At 40.1% G+C, this 21,755-nt stretch overlaps 1 protein-coding gene across 3 annotated transcripts in view; it reads left to right on the top strand.

Moving 5' to 3' along the window:
- The window catches only part of itgb8 (integrin, beta 8), a 113,749-nt gene extending 93,406 nt beyond the window's left edge, over window positions 1-20,343 (top strand). Inside the window, exons 15-16 of one of the 3 annotated variants that reach the window (XM_055661461.1) lie at window positions 397-563; window positions 19,952-20,343. In XM_055661461.1, coding sequence (XP_055517436.1) covers window positions 397-563; window positions 19,952-20,032 — 248 coding nt within the window. In that variant the 3' untranslated portion in view covers window positions 20,033-20,343. Of the gene's footprint in view, window positions 1-396; window positions 7,702-19,951 lie in introns of those variants that run through there. The other 2 variants (XM_055661470.1, XM_055661478.1) reach the window with 2 other exon arrangements.
- The last annotated feature ends 1,412 nt before the right edge of the window (window positions 20,344-21,755 follow it).

Below are 21,755 nucleotides of genomic sequence, written 5' to 3'. Positions count from 1 at the left end.
AGCACTGGGAAATTACTCCTCTTCACATGAAAACAGCTGAATGTAAAAACAATTTGATTAAATTAAAGAGGAACTACAGACCAGTAGAGCTATTCTGAAATCATATGTTGCTCAGAATAATTACAGTGGAATAGAAACCCAGAGCAATCTGTGAACGCACAGCAACAGAAGTTGCATTCTGAAGACCGAGTTAAAAAAAATAATATTTCAATGAGTTTGCACCTGAAATATTAGTGATTTAATATGGTTAGAATTGAGTATAAATTAATGTAGATCACATTCTGTTTATGAGCATATAATCACAGTAATTACATGAAATGTGAAGTGAAATTTAAGTGTGAAACGCTCTGTTTGTAGATCTGATTTCGGATACTAAATTATATTATTATTTTCCAGAATATTATTCGAGACACAAGATTCTTGCAACATTTCTTGTCTTCTCTGCTGGTACAGTTATCACAGGACTAATCATTGTGATGGTGTTCAGGCAGATAATGATGCACTGGAATACAAACAAACCAACTCACCCTGGAAACAATTGTAAAATCTCTGCTCCACAAAAGGTAGAATTAATAGGTTATAGATTTAAAAGTAGCCAGAAAGTTTAACATTTACATTGTTTCTAGTAATTCATCATGATGGAAATATACTGACAAAGACTACTGAGGCTAAACATGTATTTTCCTTTTTCATGGAAGAGTTCTTTTTCTGATAGTTGGTTAAATACTACAGCTTACAAGCAGGGTAAACCAGAAGACCTTCATATGTACATCGACAAAATGCAAGCAATTGAGAATGTTGAATTGTAATAGAACTAGTGCAGGAACACAATCTGTTTCAAAGGCATAAGGTCAAATGAGCAGATCACAAGAATGAGGTACGCAAACTCATTCCATTTGAGCTCACCCACTCAGATATACTGCACTGTCCCGTTCCTCTGGTTTTATCAATCTTGAGGATTTCTGCCAAACATCACTAAATGAGGATATCCACTCTACAGTGAAATTGCCATTGGCTGCCAATGAAATAAGGCAACAGAATTAGAAAATATATAGTGTAAAATGGGTTGCTGATTAATAGCCAATTGTTTTGAGCTACAGTCCAAAGTAAATTTCAGTCCAAGATGTTGATTGCTGTACATTAACAAAAACTATCTAATCAACCTCTTTGCATTTAAAACCTGCACTTGTTAATCCAAATACTGCAACTTAATGTTGTCATGTTCCTTATTTTTCTTTATTACACTATGAACAGTCTGCCTCAGTCACCTTTTATTAAGACTGAATGCCTTGACGTTCCAGTCTTCTTGTGTAATTCTGTCCCATGAAATATAATTTTCTCTGACAACTGCTTCTAAGTAACTGAATATTGGGTGTAATATTATAATTACTAGATAGGTTTATAGTCTTTCAGATACTACTTTGTGTCATAATCGACATTCTTCAGATATTACAACAAACTCATATTAATTATATTTATTTCAGTATCAATCTAACCAAAACTAAATGTAAATTAAATTGTAAGTACTGACCGCTTGAGATCTATCCTATAATTTGACAAAAATGTAGCATTTTAACAAAATATTTTATTTGATAATCTGCTGTATTTTGTAACTATGATTCTTGGAACCATCAACCTCTGTGCAATATAATATTTGTAAGCAAATTACTGGAAAAAATAGCAATATTATTATAATTTCTATTAATACCACTGGAAAATAAAGTATAGAATTACAATAGCATCATCAATACTGAATTGGCTCCAAATAGGATATGTGAAAATTATTTTCAAGAGCAAATACTGTGATAGTTCATTAACATTCATGACAAACAATGACATTAATTTACTGTTAGTTATAGATTTATCATCATTAATATCCATATTTATTTTGGATTATTATTTATGTTTTCAAAATATTGAAATTATGATTATTTTCAATAAATATAGTCAAATACATGTTGATTACCTAAAGTACACTGGGGATCAACAATAATTTGATAAAATAATAATGTAAAACTTAACACCAGTGGTGTGGTTGCTGATTAAACTGCAACTAGCATTTTCTTGGCTCTTCCAGCAAAATTACAGTAAGCATTTCACAAAATGCTATGGAGTTTCATCACCAATATACAGTGCATTCAGAAAGTATTCAGACCCCTTCACTTTTTCCACATTTTGTTACGTTACAGCCTTATTCTAAAATTGATTAAATTCTTTTTTTTATCATCAATCTACACACAATACCCCATAATAAAAAAGCTAAAACAGGTGACAATTTTGCAAAGTAATTAAAAATAAATAACTGAAATATCACATTTACATAAGGATCTCTCTGTACTTTGCTCCATTCATCTTTCCCTTGATCCTGACTAGTCTCCCAGTTCCTGCCGCTGAAAAACATCACTCCAGCATGATGCTGCCACCACCATGCTTCACCGTAGGTATGGTATTGGTCAGGTGATGAGTAGTGCCTGGTTTTCTCCAGACGTGAAGGTTGACATTCAGGCCAAAGAGTTCAACCTTAGTTTTTATCAGACCAGAGAATTTTGTTTCTCATGCCTTTTGCCAAACTCCAATCTGGCTGTCATGTGCCTTTTACTGAGGAGTGACTTCCATCTGGCCAGTCTACCATAAAGGCCTGATAGGTGGAGTGCTGCAGATATAGTTGTCCTTCTGTAAGGCTCTCCCATCCCCACAGAGGAACTCTAGAGCTCTGTCAGAGTTCTTGGTCACCTCCCCTGATTGTGCAGTTTGGCGAGGCGGCCAGGTCTTTGAACTTTGGTGGTTCCAAAGATCTTCCTTTTAAGAATTACGGAGGCCACTTTGCTCTTCGGGACCTGCAATGCTGCAGAAATTGTTTTATACCCTTCCACGGATCTGCGTCTTGACCCAATCTTGTCTCGGAGGTCTACAGACAATTCCTTCATCTTCATGGCTTGGTTTTTGCTCTGACATGCACTGTCAACTGTGGGACCTTATGTAGACAGGTGTGTGCCTTTCCAAGTCATGTCCAATCAATTTAATTTACCACTGGTGGGCTCCAATCAAGTTGTAGAAACATCTCAAGGATAATCTATGGAAACAGGATGAACCTAAGCTCAATTTTATGTGCCATATCAAAGGGTCTGAATACTTATGTAAATGTGATATTTCAGTTATTTCTTTTTAATTACAGCAAACATTTCTAAACACCTGTTTTCACTTCTTTATTCTGGGGAATTGTGGGTAGATTGATGATTAAAAAAATGATTTTAATCCAAAGCTGTAACGTAACAAAATATGGAAAAAAGTGAAGGGGTCTGAATACTTTCTGAATGCACTGCATTTAAATATCTTTTATATCTTTCAACATTTTAAGAAAAGTCTATATTGTAGCAGAATTAGTTAAGTATTTTCACTATCAATGGAGCAATATTGTCACATTAGCAATATCTTCCGGTGATGGAACTATCAATCGTAAAAGATGATTACTATTTAATCTAATGGACTGGAAATTATTGTACCTGATATTATCACCAGTAGTTTACCTTTTTGTTTAAAAAAATAACTTTGGTCAGCTGCTCTCTCCCTTAGTGTGTTTGTTGCAATTTGATTTCAAAGCTGGCATTTTATTTGAAGAAGTTCCTTCAAGTTGGAATCAAGAGTTTCTCCCAGCATGGAAAATGAACATTATTCACAGATTTCTAGTGTTTGCAATTACATGAGAGTCGATCATGTTTCCATTTTAATGAAAACATCTCTTGATCACTATCTGTAACTCTCATAGACACACACACACACGCACACGCACACACACGCACACACACACACGTGCACACACACACACACACATACATGCACACGCACACACGCACACACACACACACACACATGCACACACGCACGCACACACGCACACGCGCACACACACACACACACACACATACATGCACACACGCACACACATAGAAATCTTAACTAAAATCTCCAATGTCAGTTAATTCAAAAAAAGGTCTGTTGTTAACAATCAACAACAGTTGCAGAAAACATCTGTCCTTTGATAAACCCTATTTTGATTTGAATTTAAGTACTATATAATTGCTCTTAAAAAAATCTTAAGATACTGTTTATATGCCTTGATTATTTAGAAGCCGACACTCCCACATTATATTAGTCTGAGTCTAATAATACATTAAGTTCATGTTCACAAGTAAAAGGAGCAGAATTAGACCATTCAGCCCATTGAGTCCATTCGGCCATTCACTCATGGCTGATCGCTGCTTCCTAATCCCATTTTCCTGCCTTCTTCCCATAACCCTTGAATCAAGAATTTGTCTAACTCTCTTAAAAATATCCACTCACTTGGTCTCCACAGCCCACTGCGTGCATGAGTTCCACAAATTAACTACCTTCTGACTAAATAAGTTCCTCCTCATCTCCTTTCTAAAAGAGCGCCCTTTAATTCTGAGGCTATAACCTCTGGTCCTAGACTCTCCCACCAGTGGGAATACGCTTTCCACATCTATGCCTTTCATTATTCTGTAAGTTCCAATGCGGTCCCCCCTCAACCTAAACTCTGGCGAGTAGAGGCCCAGTGCTGTCAAGTGCTCATCATATGCTAACCCACTCATTCCTGGAATCATTCTTGTAAACCTCCTCTGGATCCTCTTCAGAGCCAGCACATCCTTCCTCAGATACGGGGCCCAAATTTGCTCACAGTACTCCAAATGGGGCCTGACCAGCACCTTGTAGAGTTCAGCATTACAGCTCTGTTTTTGTATTCCAGTCCTCTTCATATAAATGCGAGCATTCAATTTGCCTACCTTACAATCGATTTGACTTGCAAATTAACTTTTTGCATATTTGTCCCTTTGCACCTCTGATTTCTGGATTCTCTCTCCATTGAGAAAATAATATTCACCTTTATTTTTATCACCAAAATGCTTGACTCTGCACTTTGCTACACTGTATTTCATCTGCCACTTCTCTGCCCACTCTCCTAACCTGTCCAAGACCTTCTGCAAAAACCTTGTTTCCTCTGCACTGTCTGCCCCTCCACCTATCTTAGCATCATCTGCAAACTTGGCCACAAAGCCTTCAATCCCGTTAGCCAAATCATTAATATACAATGTGAAGCGGCGCGGCCCCAGCACCGACCCTTGCGGAACTCCACTAGTCACTGACAGCCAACCTCAAAAAGCATGTTTTATTGCAATTCTGCCTTCTGCCATCCAGCCAACCTGCTATCCATGCTAGTATCTTTCCTTTAATACCATGGGTTCTCATCTTCCCTAGCAGTCTGACGTGTGGCACCTTATCGAAGGCCTGAAAACCTAGGTAAACAACATCTACAGCCTCCCCTCTGTCTGTCCTGCTATTAACTTCCTCAAAGATGTATAATTTAACATAAATAAAATTACACAGATTAATTACATTTTACTGTCAAAAGCAAGAATAGCTTTAAAGAAGCAATTGATTACCAGTCTCTATTTATTGTAACATGGGAAGACATCCTTTAAGTGGATTGATCCAGTTCTCCAAATATTTCCAGCATTTTCGTGCATATTGTGACATAATATTGTCTTTTAAGTCCATTTATATATAATACTAGAACATAATTATAGAGGAGCATTTGAGTCAAATTACATTTTCTACTGCATTATTTTAGTAAGGTTTTTAAAAAACCATTAGCAGTCATTAAAATAATGTTCTGAGAAATGTCAGATGATGAATGATATGTCTCTTCACTAACAATACAAAGAATAATATCTGCAGTTTAATTCTCATATGTTTGGTACTCTTACTTATACCAATGTCATTATTATCCTGAGGTTATTGGTGCGTGATATTATTTCCCTGGGATTTAACATTTCATGACATTCTTATAGCTAAATTACCAATCTGACAATAGTATTAAATCAAAATTACTTTGTTATAGCTCCGCAGTTTGAACCAATGGTCTTTCCCGTATCAACACATTTCCCATTCCACCGGAGAGAAAAATCCCAGGCTTTTCATTTTCTCAACCATGTCATAATCTTCCACATTTCTAAAAAGTGCAATGATACTACTGATTTCAATGAAATTGTACACGTATGACTGAAAAACATATGTCACTTTTATTTCAACAACATAGCACATCCTGCAATAATATTAACCAATTATTTCACAGTAATTCATCTAATGTACAAGAGTATTTGATTAACACTGCACACTTCAGAAAATAATCAGCAGTTGATGAAACTGGTTTGATTTCTCGCATTAACTACAGAAAGATAGCTGTAGAATGTCAATATCTAATTCTAAAAAACTCTAAATTTGCACTAACAATTAATAGAATGTTTCATATTTATTATAAATTCTGATTAGTAAAATAATTGATCATTTAATAGCTGACCTAATAATTTATTTTGATTTTGTATAGGAGATTAACTTTTAAAGTTGTTGTCTGTAAAAAGTTATATACTTAAAGAATCCATGCCAATAGTTAACAAATGTTAATATGTTGTTTAAGCATAGTATTGCCAAAGTGGTTTATTCCTGTAGTCTGACATATTGAAGATGTATTTATGTCCTAAATTGCTGCTAATTACTCGGTGTGTGCTGCAAATGAATGCTTCCCTATAAATCTTAGATAGAAAACGTGAATGTGGAATTGGGTAAAATTTGATCAGTTAATGATGTTTCATTTTTCAAACATAATAAGATAAACAACATCAAGAATAATTGGCTTAAATAAATTATTCCTGAAAAAAGAGGTAATCCGAATCCAAATATGGACTCTAATTGCTTCAACAATTTTTGGCTCTCCAATTATTTTAGATATTCACACTACATTACTGCCATCTCATCTGTACCTAAAGGAATCTATTTGCCAAGAAATTCAATCCTAGCACACTGTATATGAGGATGCAATTGAATTTCTATAAAAATATATTCAGTGAAGAAAATCACGGAGTTACTGTAGGGGCCATTAAGTTGAGAATTGTCCTTCTGGGTTTCATGTGTCTGATATGCTCTAGATACTCAAACGTATGCAATGATAATGAAGCATGCGCAGGGTGAAATGTCTGCATATTTCTTATGCTGACATTGCTTGGTGAAGGCACAAACTACCCATTACACTACATGCTAGGCCTACTTTGGCATTACATAAATAGGACTGCCAGATCAGTCCCAGATTATCAAGTCTAACACTGGATTCCTATCTCAGTTAAGTTTTCAAGTTAAATGCTTACCACCAATGGAGATTTTGGCGTGAAAATGGTATCCTTCTGTTTGCTCTTCATCGTTAGCCAAAAACTCCTCATACACATCATGTGCCATAACCTTTCCAACATATGCATAATACCAAATACTGAGGGCCCCAACCACAAAAACATTAATTTTGTTCCTGAAGTTTTGACACTAATTTCACAGGAATATAATAGATTCCTTTCCATGTGGTAATGATACCAGGGCTGAGAAGCTCAGAATTTAAAAACCACTTTCTTAAATAAGCATTATAGGCGATTACTCAACTGGAATAAACCATGAATAAACCATGAAACCATGACTTTGAATAAACCAATCTGGTTGCTTGAACAACAAGACTAGCACTGAATTTTTTGTAGCTTTTTGCATATTTGTGATATTGTTTTTTTTATATTTTCTGTGAGTATTATATCTTGTAGTACTAAATATCTGTGACTATTTTTAAAATAAAAATAGAATAATCATTAATATTGTGATGTTTTTCTTTCTAAACATGCTCGTAAAATTAACCCAGCAAAATCCTGCCTTTTGTAAATGTATGTCATCTTCCCGAAGGCTCTGTTAAATAAAATATCATTTATTGCCTGGACAACAAACAAGTATGTTTAAACTACATTGTTTATCTGGAGAAAGCATCATTACTGATGAAAGTGTTTAGTTTAGAGATACAGCGCAGAAGCAGGCCCTTCAGCCCACTGAGTCCGCATTGACCAGCGATCCCCGCACATTAATGCTACCCTACACACTGGGGACAATTTATATTTATACCAAGCCAATTAACCTACAAACCTGTACGTCTTTGGAGTGTGGGAGGAAACCGAAGATCTCGGAGAAGACCCACACAGGTCACGGGGAGAATGTACAAACTCCGTACAGACAGCACCCGCAGTCAGGATCGAACCCGGATCTTAGGCGCTGCAAGCGCTGTAAGGCAGCAACTATTCCGCTGTGCCACCGTTCCACCCTGAGCACCCACCCGCTCAGCACAGTTGCTTTTTCTCAGGAGCCTGCAGTCCAGCTTGGGACGAGCAAGATTTGGGCTTGGTCTGAGCTTTTCCACCGTTTTTCCCTCATCCAGATATTTTGATAAATTTCCACACACAAAGAGGTCAAGTTATCCATTTCTTGGTTGCAAAATTCTATGATGATTTATATAATGTGCTGTAAATGGGAGGCTGAACCTATTTATCACTGCACACATCATAAAAATGCCTCACTGACAAATTTCCTATTGCCTGAGGTCATCGCACTTGAGGACTCTTGAAGACTTTGTACGCTCTTTCACCTGCGTGCTTGGATGTTGAGAGATGCCTCATTGCTATCCACCTACCTGATTATGAAAAGACTTTGCGTGCCATGACAATGGATACAATCAACAGTCATAAGACATTCTTAAAGTGATAAAATAGCAAGCACATGCAAAGCTTCCTGCTCCCAAATCTATAATTATGCCTTTAAATGTACCCCGATATAATGTATTCATATTTCGTAATTAATTTCTGTGCCTGCATGCTAACATTTTGTGTCTCATCATATGTAGAGACAAACAATCTACAGTTCCTCCATTAAACAATACAGGTAGGAATGTGTATATCTGTAGCACGAATTGGTTGTAATGTGATTAATGAATTAACAAACTATTTCTGTTCACGGTCTAATTTGATAAAACATGATTTTGATCGAGAACAAGAGAACCTCTTAAAAGTTATTTTGAAAATTGAGAAAGATGAACAACAAAAAAATAAGATATCTTGGAAAAAATATATATTTTGGAAATAAAAACTGTTTAAATTCTAACAGAGGTAGTGCAAACATTTTCAATTCAGTTGTTAAATAAATTTGAAATAAAAGGAAATTCCAGGTCGAACAAGAGCATTTATGAAGGTGTAAGCTTATCATAAAAACCCAACTGGTTCATTAATATGAAGAGACAAGGAATTGCAGAATTTAACAACAAAATACACAAAGTGCTGAAGTAACAGTGAGTCAGGCCCCATCTCGGGGCGGGAGATTGCAACCTTCATGTGGTCCACTCGGCTTTCACTAATGCAATTAACCCGACGTGCACAATCAAATAAGATCAAATAGACCAAGTTGTCCTACAACTTTAGTCTGTGCACGCCATACGCAAGAAGAAGAAGGCACCATCTCCAGAGAACACAAATGGGCAACATTTTGGGTAGGGACCCCTTTTTCAGATTGATCATATTAGGGGCATGAAACTGAAAGAGAGGTGTCAGTGGGACAAAGCCTGGCAAGTGATAGGTGGATACAGGTAAGGGCAGGGTGGGGTTTAATCGGCAGATACAAACTTTCTCCCCCCGATCAGTCTCAAGATAGGTCCTGACCTGAAACGTCACCTATCCAGAGATGCTGCCTGACCTGCTGAATTACTCAAGAATTTTGTGCCGTTTTTGGTTCACCAATATCCTTTACGGAAGTTACCTTAATGTCCTTAACTGCCCGACCTGTAAGTGATCCCGAAATGTAGTGGAGTGTTAGCTATCCTTTGAAATGTGAACCATTTTATTTATAGCAAAAATGTTGCAATAATAATATAGGCAGTTGGACATTTGGTATGAACTATTCAAAGGCAAAGACCTGCTTGTTAAATTGTCCCCTGTGTCTAATGTAATACAGCTTTCAATCAATCAATCAATCAAAGACTGTATTGTCATTCAAAAATACACCAACAATGCAAGTCTGAACGAAATTTTGTTGCATATGGCTCACCGTGCAACATAAAATAACAAATGGATAAAATAGATAAAAAGATAAAATAGATAAAAAAAGATAAAATAGATAATAGTGGCGGCACATTATATGGAATTCAAGAGCCTGATGGCTTGGGGGAAGAAGCTGTTGCAAAACCTGGCCGTTCTGCTCCTTATACTGCGATACCTTTTGCCCGAGGGCAGCAGAGTGAACAGTCCATGATGGAGATGTGTGGGGTCTTTTATAATGCTGTTGGCCTTGGACAAGCAACGTTTGCTCGCAATGTCCCGGATTGAGGGGAGAGAAGTCCCGATGATTTTTTCAGCCATCCTCACCACTCTCTGCACGGACTTCCAGTCGGAGGCTTTGCAGTCCCCAAACCAGACAGAGATGCAGCTGGTCAAAATGCTCTCTCTGGTGCCCCTGTAGAAAGTGGTGAGGACAGGATGGGGAAGGTGAGCTCTTCTCATTCGGCGCAGAAAGTGCGAACACTGCTGCTCTCTCTTAACTAGTGATGTGATGTTTTGTGACCAGGTCAGACTGTTCGTGATCTGCACCCCCAGGAACTTAGTGCTACTGACCAACTCCACATCAATGTCATTAATGTGTAGTGGTGTGTGACTGTGCTGGTTTCTCCTGATGACCTCCTTTGTTTTGTCAACATTCAGGGTCAGATTGTTCCTGTTGCACCAGTCCACCAGTTGTTTCACCTCCTCCCTGTAAGCCAGTTCATTGTCGTCCCGGATAAGACCCACCACTGTTGTGTCATCTGCATACTTCATGATGTGGTTTGTACTAAACCTGGTACAGCAGTCGTGGGTCATCCGGGTAAACAGCAGTGGACTCAGGACGTAGCCCTCAGGGGAGCCGGTGCTCAGAGAGATGATGTTAGAGGTGTTGTTTCCAACCCGCACTGACTGGGGTCTGTCAGTGAGGAAGTCCAGTAGCCAGTTACACAAGGGGGTGCTGAGGCCCAATTAACCCAATTTGCTTACCAAGTGCTGAGGGATGATTGTATTGAACACGGAATTAAAGTCCACGAACAGCATTCGCACATGTGTGTTCTTCTCCGCTAGATGTGCCAGGCTCAGGTGGAGTACGGAGGATTTGGCGTCCTCCGTGGAGCGGTTTGGCCTGTAAGAAAACTGGAATGGGTCAAGTGTGGAGGGGAATCTGGAGGTAATATGGTCCCTGACCAGCCTCTCGAAGCACTTCATTATTATGGGAGTGAGTGCTACAGGGCGATAATCGTTGAGACATGTTATTGTGGATTTATTTGGCACTGGTATGATGGTGGCAGTCTTGAAACATGATAGGACAACAGCCTGGCTCAGCAAGGTGTTGAAGATGTCAGTAAGGACATGTGCCAGCTGATCAGCACATTCCCTCAGCATCCGGCCTGGTATGTTATCAGGGCCTGCCGCCTTCCGTGTGTTCACTGCTTTTAAGGTCCTCCGGACATCAACTGTATCAAGACTGAGTGCCAGTTCATCATAGTGAGGAATACCTTTCCTCGGAGGTGTGTTGTTGAATGCCTCGAACCATCCAAAATATTTATTGAGTTCATTGAGGAAGTTTATGTTGACTTCACAGGGTGGTGGAGCAGTCTTATAGTCCGTGATGGTTTGGATTCCCTGCCACATGCGCCTGGTGTTCATGGGTCATGAAAGAAGCTCTAGATTTTCTGACCATGGGCACGCTTTGCCAGCCTGATGACTCGGTTCAGGTTGGCTCTTGCGGATCTAAGTGCCACCAAGTCACCGGATTTAAACGCGGCATTTCGTGCTCTCAGCATTCCACGTACCTCAGGGGTCATCCAGGGTTTCTGGTTGGCCCGTATAGTGATGGTCTTGGTGATACAGACATCCTCTATGCACTTTTCCATGTAAGCAGACACAGACGCAGCATACTCCTCCAGGTTGGTGTGTTGATTGTCAGTTGCAGCCTTCTTGAACATGTCCCAGTCCGTGCCTCAAAGCAGTCCTGTAATGCTGTCATAGCTCCCTCTGGCCAGACCCTAACCTGCTTCACAGTAGGTTTTTCTCTGGTAAGCAGGAATTAGCATCACAGAGATATGGTCTGAGGAGCCAAGGTTGGGGCAGGGGACTGCCTTGAATGCCTTCTTGATGTTTGTATAGGCTATGTCCAGTGTGTTCACTCCCCTGGTTGCAAAGTCCACATGCTGGTAGCAATGTGGGAGAACTGTCTTCATGTTGGCCTGGTTAAAATTCCCAGCAACAATGAAAGCACCATCTGGGTGTGTAGTTTGCAAGTCACAGATGGAGCAATAAAGAGCATTCAGGGCCTCCTTAGTGTTTGCACTGGGGGAGGGTACACGGCTGTGATGGTTATGATAGTAAATTCCCTGGGCAGATAGAAGGGTCTGCACTTTATTGTCAAAAACTCAATGGCTGGGGAGCAATGATTTGAGACCACTGTGGCATTATTACACCAGCTGTTATTAGTGTCAATGCACACACCACCACCCCAGGATTTCCCACTGAGAGCGCCGCTCCTGTCCGACCGGAATGTTGTTAGCCCCTCCACGCTAATAGCGCCATCGGCAACAGAGGAGTTTAACCATGTCTCTGTTAAGATCAGGGCGCAGCAATCTCTCACCTCCCGCTTGGTTACACCCCCCCCCCCCCCCGAGCGCTGCGCTTCTGTTTCCTGTCGCACGTCTCCTCCATTTCCCAACTCAGACCATATTCACAGAATCACAGCCAACATTTACACGTCTTGTATTATTGCTTCTGTTTATGTTCCACCCTGTTATCAATCCAGGACCATTAGAACTGACAAATTGGTGGCATTAAGCCACAAGGAAGTGGCCGTGGAAGAATTTGGCATTAGCCTTGGGCTTCTATGGAGTCTTGTGTCATGTTGTGAAAATAAAACCAACCACAAAATAAACATTCTAATGCAAAGTGAAATTATTCATATTTTATCAGAAGGTAAATTAAATATCCTTTGTGATGTCTAGGGTGACACAGTGGCGCAGCTGAAGAATTTCTGTTTTACAGCGCCAGAGACCCGAGTTCGAACCTGACTATGAATGCTGTCTGGAGTTTGTATGTTCTCCCTGTGAGCGTGTGGGGGCTTTCGCTGAGTGCCCCGGTTTCCTCCCACAGATTTGTATGTTAATTGGCATTTGCAAATTGTCCCTAGTGTGCAGGATGTGAAACTGGGATAACATAAAGCTAGTTTATGGATGATCGATGGTCGGCGCAAACTTGGTGGGCTGAGGGGCCTGTTTTCATGCCGTATATCTAAACTAAACTAAACTTGCCAAAGTGCATGTCATCCATGTATTGTTGCCAACACTAGTGACGCCATGTGATTACATCACAGAGGTTGTGGCATACCTGGCGGTAGTTTAGTTTACTGGCATTTGTTGGGGGGGGGGGGGGGGGGGGGGGGGGGGGGGGGGGGGGGGGGGGGGTGAATACAAATTACCTTAGTGGACAACCTCCAGCAGATCCAAAAGCAGTTTTGGCTGTGAACCTCATCCTTCGTGATATGACAAGATGATAGACTGTAGCAAAGGCATAGTTAGGGTACGGGAGGTGTGGAAGAGTGTACTCGATATGTAGTTCATGGAGCAAATGGTAATCTCCTAGAGCAATGTCTCAACAATCTTACTGACCCAACATTAACAAATCCTGAACACTAGAATCCCATGATTGCAGCGCTTTAGGATTTGCATGGCAGTGGTCTGAGCTTCCACTCAAACCTTTGTTCAAACCTATGCTGTAGCTGCAGAAATCTGGAACAAAGGCAGAACATGATGGATCCACTCAGTAATTGAGCTAGTATCTGTGGGAAAAATACAAAGTTAACAATTTCAGGTTGAAAAACCATGGTCAGAATGATGAAAGAAACAAAGCAGGAGACACTAGAGACTGTCACTGCTGGAATCTAGAGCATAAAACAAAGCGCTTAAGGAACCCAATGGGTCAAGCAGCATCTGTGGAAGATAATGGACTGTGTTTCAGGTTGGGATTTTTCATCAGACTAATATAGTAGAGGGTAAGAAATGTGGCAAAAAAACTGCCAGGTGATAGGTAGATACAGGTGAAGAAAGGTTGAGGACTAACAATGACAACGTGAAAAGGAGATAAAAAGTTATCAGGGTGAGAAGGGAAGGAGTGAAATGTAAACTTACAGTTGAGGGGTCTAGTGGGTGGAAGAGATAAAGGTTTTAGAAACATAGAAAAATAGGCCCTTCGAGCCAGCATCACCATTCAATATAATCGTGGCTGATCATATAAAATCAGTACCTCGTAACTGCTTTTTGCCCATATCCCTTGATTCCTTTAGCCCTAAGAGCTAAATCTAACGAACTTGAAAACATCCAGTGAATTAGTCTCCACTGCCCTCTGTATCAAAGAATTCCACAGATTCACAACCCTCTGGGTGAAAAAGCTTTTCCTCATCTCAGTCCTAAATGGCCTACCCCTGATTCTTCAACTATGTCTGCTGGTTCTGGACTCCCCCAACATCGGGAACATTTTTCCTGCATCTTGTCTGTCCAATCCTTTAAGAATGTTATATATTTCTATAAAATCTCTCATCCTAAATTCCAGTGAATGCAAGCCTAGTTGACCCATTCTTTCATCATATGTCAGTCCCGCCATCCCAGGAATTAACCTGATGAACCTACGCTGCACTCTCTCAATAGCAATAATGTCCTTCCTCAAATTAGGAGACCAAAATTGCACACAATACTCCTGGTGCGGTCTCACCAGGGCCCTTTACAACTGCAGTAGGTCCTCCTTGCTCCTAAAATCAAATCCTCTCGCAATGAAGGCCAACATGCCTCGAGCTTTTCTTACTGTCTGCTGTACCTGCATGCTTACTTTCAATGACTGATGTACAAGCACACCCAGGTCTCGTTGCATCTCCCCTTTTCCTAATCTGACACCATTCTTAAAATAATCAGCCTTCCTGTTCTTGCCATCAAAGTGAATAACCTCACAATTATCCACATTATACTGCATCTGCCATACATCTGCCCACTCACCCAACCTATCCAAGTGGCCCTGCAGCCTTATAACATCCTCCTCGCAGCTCACACTGCCACCCAGCTTTGTGTCATCCGCAAATTTGGTGATGCCACTTTTAATTCCCTTGTCTAAATCGTTAATATATATTTTAAATAATTGGGGTTCCAGCGCTGAGCCTTGTGGCACCCCACTAGTCACTGCCTGTCATTCCGAAAAGGACCCGTTAATTCCTACTCTTTGCTTCCCATCTGCCAACCAGTTCTCTATCGATGACAATACCCTACCCCCAATAAAATTGAATCTGAATCTGAATCATGTGCTCTAATTTTGCACAATAATCTCTTGAAAGTCCAGAATCACCACATCCCTTATCTATTCTACTTGTCACATCCTCAAAAAATTCCAGATGATTAGTCAAGCATGATTTCCCATTCAGAAGTCCATGCTGACTTTCACCGATCATGTCACTGCTTTGCAAATGCGCTGCTATAACATCTCTAATGATCAAAGGGGATAGATGGGAAATGGGTCTCAGAGAAGGTTGGCGAGGATGATAGCAAAAGGAGATTGGAAGCAACAGATTAACAGCCTAGTGGGAGAAAGGTGTGCACTTGGGGGGTGGGAGAGCAGGGGAGGGGAAGATAAAACAGGGTGGATGAAAGGGGGTTACATGACAATGTAGAATTGCCAATGCCATTAGGTTGGAGGCAACTTCATTTTAAATAGAAGAATTAATGGAAAATGGTTGTATGGAACAAAAGGATTATCTCTAATTGGTCAGGCCAGGCTTGCCATGGGATTAAGTGTGAATGAGTTATCTTGTCGATAGATTAATGGGGGATATTAGAGAGAACACATACAGCGGAATATGAAAGCTGCGAAATCCAGGGGTTAGGAATTGCTCAACTAGTCTGCCCATGATAGTGAGAAAGAAAAAAAGGACCCAATATTACAGATAGATGGCCTACGGCAGACTGGCCAGTTCTGATACAAACCGAAAAAACAAGTCAGCTGGAAGATGTTGAATTCAATATTCAATTCAGAAAGCTGCAAAGTACCTTGATGAAAGATGAAGTGCTGTTCCTCAAGCAAACTATAGCCTTTAGTATAACAATGAGGGAGGTTACATACAGATTTATCAGAGTGGGTACATAAAAATGCTGGAGAAACTCAGCGGGTGCAGCAGCATCTATGGAGCGAAGGAAATAGGCAACGTTTCGGGCTGAAACCCTTCTTCAGACTGATAGGGGGTGGCGGGGAGAATGAATGAAAAAGGAGGAGGAGGAGCCCGAGGGCTGAGGAATAGGAGGAGACAGCCCGAGGGCTGAGTAAGGGGAGGAGAAAGCAAGGGCTAACAATAATTGGGAGTGGGTTGGAGAATGGAAGTGGCAGGTCGCAGAAAGCGTGGGTTGCCCCGGGGAGTAAATGCAGGTCCTCCTTCAAGCAGTCACCGGGTTTGAATCTGGTTTCCTCGGTGCAGAGAGGGCCACATTGTGAGTACTAAATGTAAAACAATGTATCAGCAGAAGTGTACATGAATAGCTGCTTCATCTGAAAGGACCGTTTGTCATAAGCTCATGTGATAGGAGCAGAATTAGGCCATTTGGCCCATCAAGTCTACTCCACCATTCAATCATGGTTGATCAATCTCTCCTTCCTAACCCCAGTCTCCTGCCTTCTCCCCATAACCCCTGACAGTCACTGTAATCAAGAATCTATCTATCTCTGCCTTAAAAACATCCCTGAATATTTGTGGCCCTGAATGATGAAAGGGGAAGTGGTGCATAAATAGCACTAGTTTCAAAACTAGTCTTAAAACCCTTTTCTATTCCTTGGCTTTCGACCCTGCGTGAGACTTTGCTCGTGTTTTAGTGTTTCTATTGTTTTTTATTGGTTTTACTGTCTTTTAATGTTTTTATTGTTTTGTTTTATGTTTATGATTAGTCATGTACAGCACTTTGTTGCAACAGTGGTTGTTTCTAAAGTGCTCTATAAATAAAGTTCAGTTCAGTTCAGTTCACGGTTTTGGATGTTGTGATGTACTCCACCTCCAGGTTTTGGAGCCAACTTCTTCTTCTAGTGTGTTGCTCTGAGAAAATGCCACCTGCTGCAGATGTCGTATCAATGTTGTTCACATGAGCCACCTTATTCCCCAGCACCAGATCAATCAATGCTTCTTTTCCAGTGCTCAGGCCATACTTAAGAAACTTCTGAACACACTTCAGAAAAATGTCTCCCTCCTTGCGATATTTCCCTTCAACATCATTCCAATCAATATTCAGGCAATTACGATGACGATCATATCCACTGTGCCTCAAGACGGACACAATCCACAAATGAAAGTTGGGGCGCAGCTCTTTAGCCAGTTATGGAGATTTGTCTGTAGTTACCACTGTCAGATTACAAGATTGAATGATTCCCCATGGAGAACATGGATTTCATTGTGATCATTGTTTCCCTTATGGATACCCTACTATGACTAACAGCTGGTAATGTAAAATATATATTACAAAGAAATGATATGTTGTTACCATAATGGGACTAGCCTGAATGAGTGGACCTGGACTGTATTCTTAAGATCTCATTGAATCTTACAAACTTCTCCGACATCACCACTGGATTGACAGATGATTTCTTCTGGCAGTGGAGTCAGGAACCAAACGTCGCAGTCTCAGAGTAATGGATAGGTCATTTGAGGCTGAGATGAAACCATGTTTCTTCTCTCAGAATCAGGCAAACCTTTGGAACTCTATAACCCATAGCGCTGTGTCAGTTCGGTCTTTTGAGTTAATTCAGAGCAAAGATTGATATGTTGGTCGGCATTGAGGGAATTGAATGATATGGGAATCAAGAAGAAAGAATACTGCTTGGGGAGAACATCATCCAGGATCTCAAAGAATGGCAGAGCAGGTTTGAATGGTCAGATAGACTTCTACTGTTCCTACTTTTTATGTTCTTATGTTCAATTAAAAAAATGTTCAATGCACAGATACAAATTATTTTATTAGTTTTGTATGCACTATAATACATGAAATGTAGATTTTGCTTAATTACTGCAACCAAGACTACACTGTTAATGGCATCAAAATGCTGGAGTAACTCAGCGGGACAGGTGGCATCTCTGGAGAGAAGGAATGGGTGACGTTTCTGGTCGAGACCCTTCTTCAGACTTATTCTTCAGAGTTGCTGCCAGTCCAGCCGAGTTACTCTCACATTTTGAGCCGATCTTCGGTTTTAATCATCATCTGCAGTTCCTGCCTACACTATATTGTTGATAATATATCTGATTATTGCTTTGAACAATCACAAATTAAATGTTATAATTTTTCACCTGCCTGAACACTTTTATAAGATTTTGGTCACAAATGAAAATCCTGATTTCATACTTTTTTTTTTACCATATAAGAGCTTTTGTGCATTCTGCCACAAATGTTAGGCTCTGGGCTCGCCTTTCTATTCACTCACTATGTTCTGTGTGCCCAGTAGATCAAATGTGCTCTTTAACATTCCCTATGATATGAAGATTAGCATTTTGTCCTGTTGCATCCAGCAGATTGAAGCTTAAAGGCATAATTTTCAGTCTGCTTTGAAAAAATTCCTTCACCGTTTACGTTCCAAAATAATTCTCCTCACAATGATGTTTGCCATGTACTTTTTAGTTTTTGTACTTATGTTGTAGGACTAAAATTAAACTAGTTAGATAGAGCTCTAGGGGCTAGTGGAGTCAAGAGAAAACACTTTTTCACCCAGAGAGTTGTGAATTTATGGAATTCCCTGCCACAGAGGGCAGTGAAGGCCAAATCACTGGATGGATTTAAGAGAGAGTTAGATAGAGTTCTAGGGGCTAGTGGAGTCAAGGGATATGGGGAGAAGGCAGGCACGGGTTATTGATAGGGGACGGTCAGCCATGATCACAATGAATGGCAGTGCTGGCTCGAAGGGCCGAATGGCCTCCTCCTGCACCTATTTTCTATGTTTCTATGTTAAAGTTGGGGTTTATGTGAATCATAAGTTCCCAGACATAGCTTTTGCCTTAAATTTTTCATATGCGTCAAGAACAACCAGGACTTAGTGGAAAATCTCAGGTGCACAGGTAACAGTTTTCTTTACAACTGATAGAGGGAGCAGCTCCTCACTGGTGATGCATGAGCAGAAAATTAAAACTTTTTGTCATGATCATAACGACATTATCTATTATGCTATTGCACTGAGAAGGTTTAGTGTACTCAGTGCAATAGCATAATGTTATGAAATTGGTCATGGAATGTTACGTATTAATTAAATATGTGGACATATGTTGTGCAATTATAAAGACATTGCCCAACAACAGGAATAACCTGTATAAAATATTTTGCAATTTCGGTTAAGCCTAGCATAAAATATTTCCGCCCACATATCTTCCATTCCTTCACCTCAAATGCACCAAAGCAATATAGGAGTTGTGAAATAATATAAAACATCAGTTTGCCATTGACATTCATTTAAGTTTATTGAGTAGTGGGCAAAACAGCTTCCTAGTTATCTCGTACATCAGTCTGAAGAAGGGCCCCGACCCGAAATGTCGCCTATCCATGTTCTTCAGACCCGCTGAGTTATTCCAGCACACTTTGTCTTCTTTTATAACCAGATTCGTCAGTTCATTCTTCCTACATCTTATTTCCTACTCTGTTTATTCATGTAACTTTTATTTATCTAATGGGATCATATATGACACAGTGTGTAGTTTTTCCCTTGGTTTAAATCACATTGGTTTAAAATGGGGAGTTTTTTTTACAATATTGGGTAAAGGTGCCCAATTTCTTTTTTAATATCTTTTCAAAAAATAAAATATTACTAAATCTGTCATCTACTATTCTTGGTAAATCAGGTTTTGTGTGGTGCTCGGTAATTGAAGTTAATGATGGTGACAGTGTATTCCAGCATAGACAACAAACCAACAACAACGTAGAATTAAAGTTAACTAGAATCCTGGCTCTTTATTATGTCTCTTGTTGCAGGTAATGGTGAATGTAAAGGAGGGGAATGCCAATGCTACTCGGGCTGGCAAGGTGAAAGCTGTAACTGTTCTTCATCCCTGATGTCCTGCAGGACAGGCCAGGGTCAGATCTGCAGTGGAAGAGGGACCTGCGTCTGTGGCAGTTGTCAATGCACTGAGTCCAGAGCGTCCGGCCCCTTGTGTGAGGTGTGCCCCACGTGTGAGAACTCCTGTGAAAATAGCTGGTACGCTTGTGCAATTCTTTACATTCATTCTTCCACTTTTTTATTTGCCTCTAATATTTACTGAAATTAATTTATGATAACATGTATTTTGGCTGATGAGAAGGTAATTATTTTAAATCAGCACACACAGCCCAACAAAATGTGTTATGGGGTAAATTTACACTGAGAATAAACATACTACAGAACTAGAAATAAGTCAATGTGTTACCATAGAAAGAACATCCTATTATTGAACTCTCGAATACAATATATTTTTAATATCATTTATGATTTAGCTTTCACATCACTTCTAGGGTAATAAAGTAAATGCCATCAGCATATATGAGATCTTGGGGGTAGATAAGCAGAGACTCCGAAAGACCATTCCCAATGCCAAGCAATGTGTGGCTCTATGCATGGGTTGTGTGCTGCTATTAATTTCCTCTCAATTGCTCCCAGTCCCAAACGTTGTGTCTGCTAAGCCATGGCTAACCTTTCTTTCTGAACACACAAATTTGTAACCCTCAGACTTAAGCTCCCTCTTAACCCAAACCCCATTCTCAGTCTCTCTCTGATCACCAGCATCATCACCCTTTCCATTTCCATTGTATCAAGACACAAAGGCAAGGCAAGGCAAGTTTATTTGTATAGCACCATTCGTGCAAACAGCAATTCAAGGTGCTTTACAGGAAAGAAAAAATAAAATAGTCAATAATAATAGTTCTGACCCTGGGAACACAGAGCAAACGTGTCCCTGAAGACCTGAGGAGTCTAGGCGCCTCATATACAACAAGTAGGTCAGAGATGTATTTTGGACCTAGGCCTTGTAGATCAGCAACAGAATTTTAAAATCTATCCTCTTACACACAGGGAGCCTGTGCAAAGATTTAAGGACAGGTGTAATGTGGTCCATTTTCTTGGTGTTGGTCAAGACTCTGGCAGCGGCATTTTGGATAAGCTGCAGTTGTTTAATTGATTTTGTATTGAGACCTGTAAAGATGCCATTACAATAATCTAACCTACTAAAAATATATGCATGAACAAGTTTTTCAGTGTCTTCTTTGGACAGAAATCCCTTCATTCTTGCAATATGTTTTAGATGGTAATAGGCAGATCTGGTAATGGTCTTTATATGGCTGTTAAAATTCAAATCCGAGTCCATAACTACACCAAGGTTTCTGGCTTTGTCTGTGGTTTTCAGTGCAATTGAGTCGAGTTGAGCACTCACCTCTAGCCTTGTTTTTTTTGGGACCAAAGACAATAATTTCTGTCTTATTTGCATTGAGCTGGAGGAAGTTCTGGTTCATCCACTCATTGATATGTTTGGCACACTGGCTCAGTGAGTGTAGGGGACTATGGTGATGTGGTGACACTGCGATATATAGTTGTGTGTCATCGGCATAAGTGTGGTAGGATATGTTAAAATGCTCTATAATCTGAGCTAGGGGGAGCATATAAATGTTGAACAAAATGGGTCCAAGAATGGAGCCCTGAGGAACCCCGCATGTGAGTTTTGTACGTTCTGATTCAAAATTACCAAGGGAAACAAAATAATCCCGATCTTTCAAGTAAGATTTGAACCAGTCCAGCACAGAACCAGAG

The sequence above is a fragment of the Leucoraja erinacea genome, chromosome 2 (genome assembly GCF_028641065.1).
Source record: "Leucoraja erinacea ecotype New England chromosome 2, Leri_hhj_1, whole genome shotgun sequence".
NCBI lineage: Eukaryota > Metazoa > Chordata > Chondrichthyes > Rajiformes > Rajidae > Leucoraja > Leucoraja erinaceus.
Note: the sequence above shows the minus strand (reverse complement) of the source record. Positions and strands in the feature narration are given on the sequence as shown.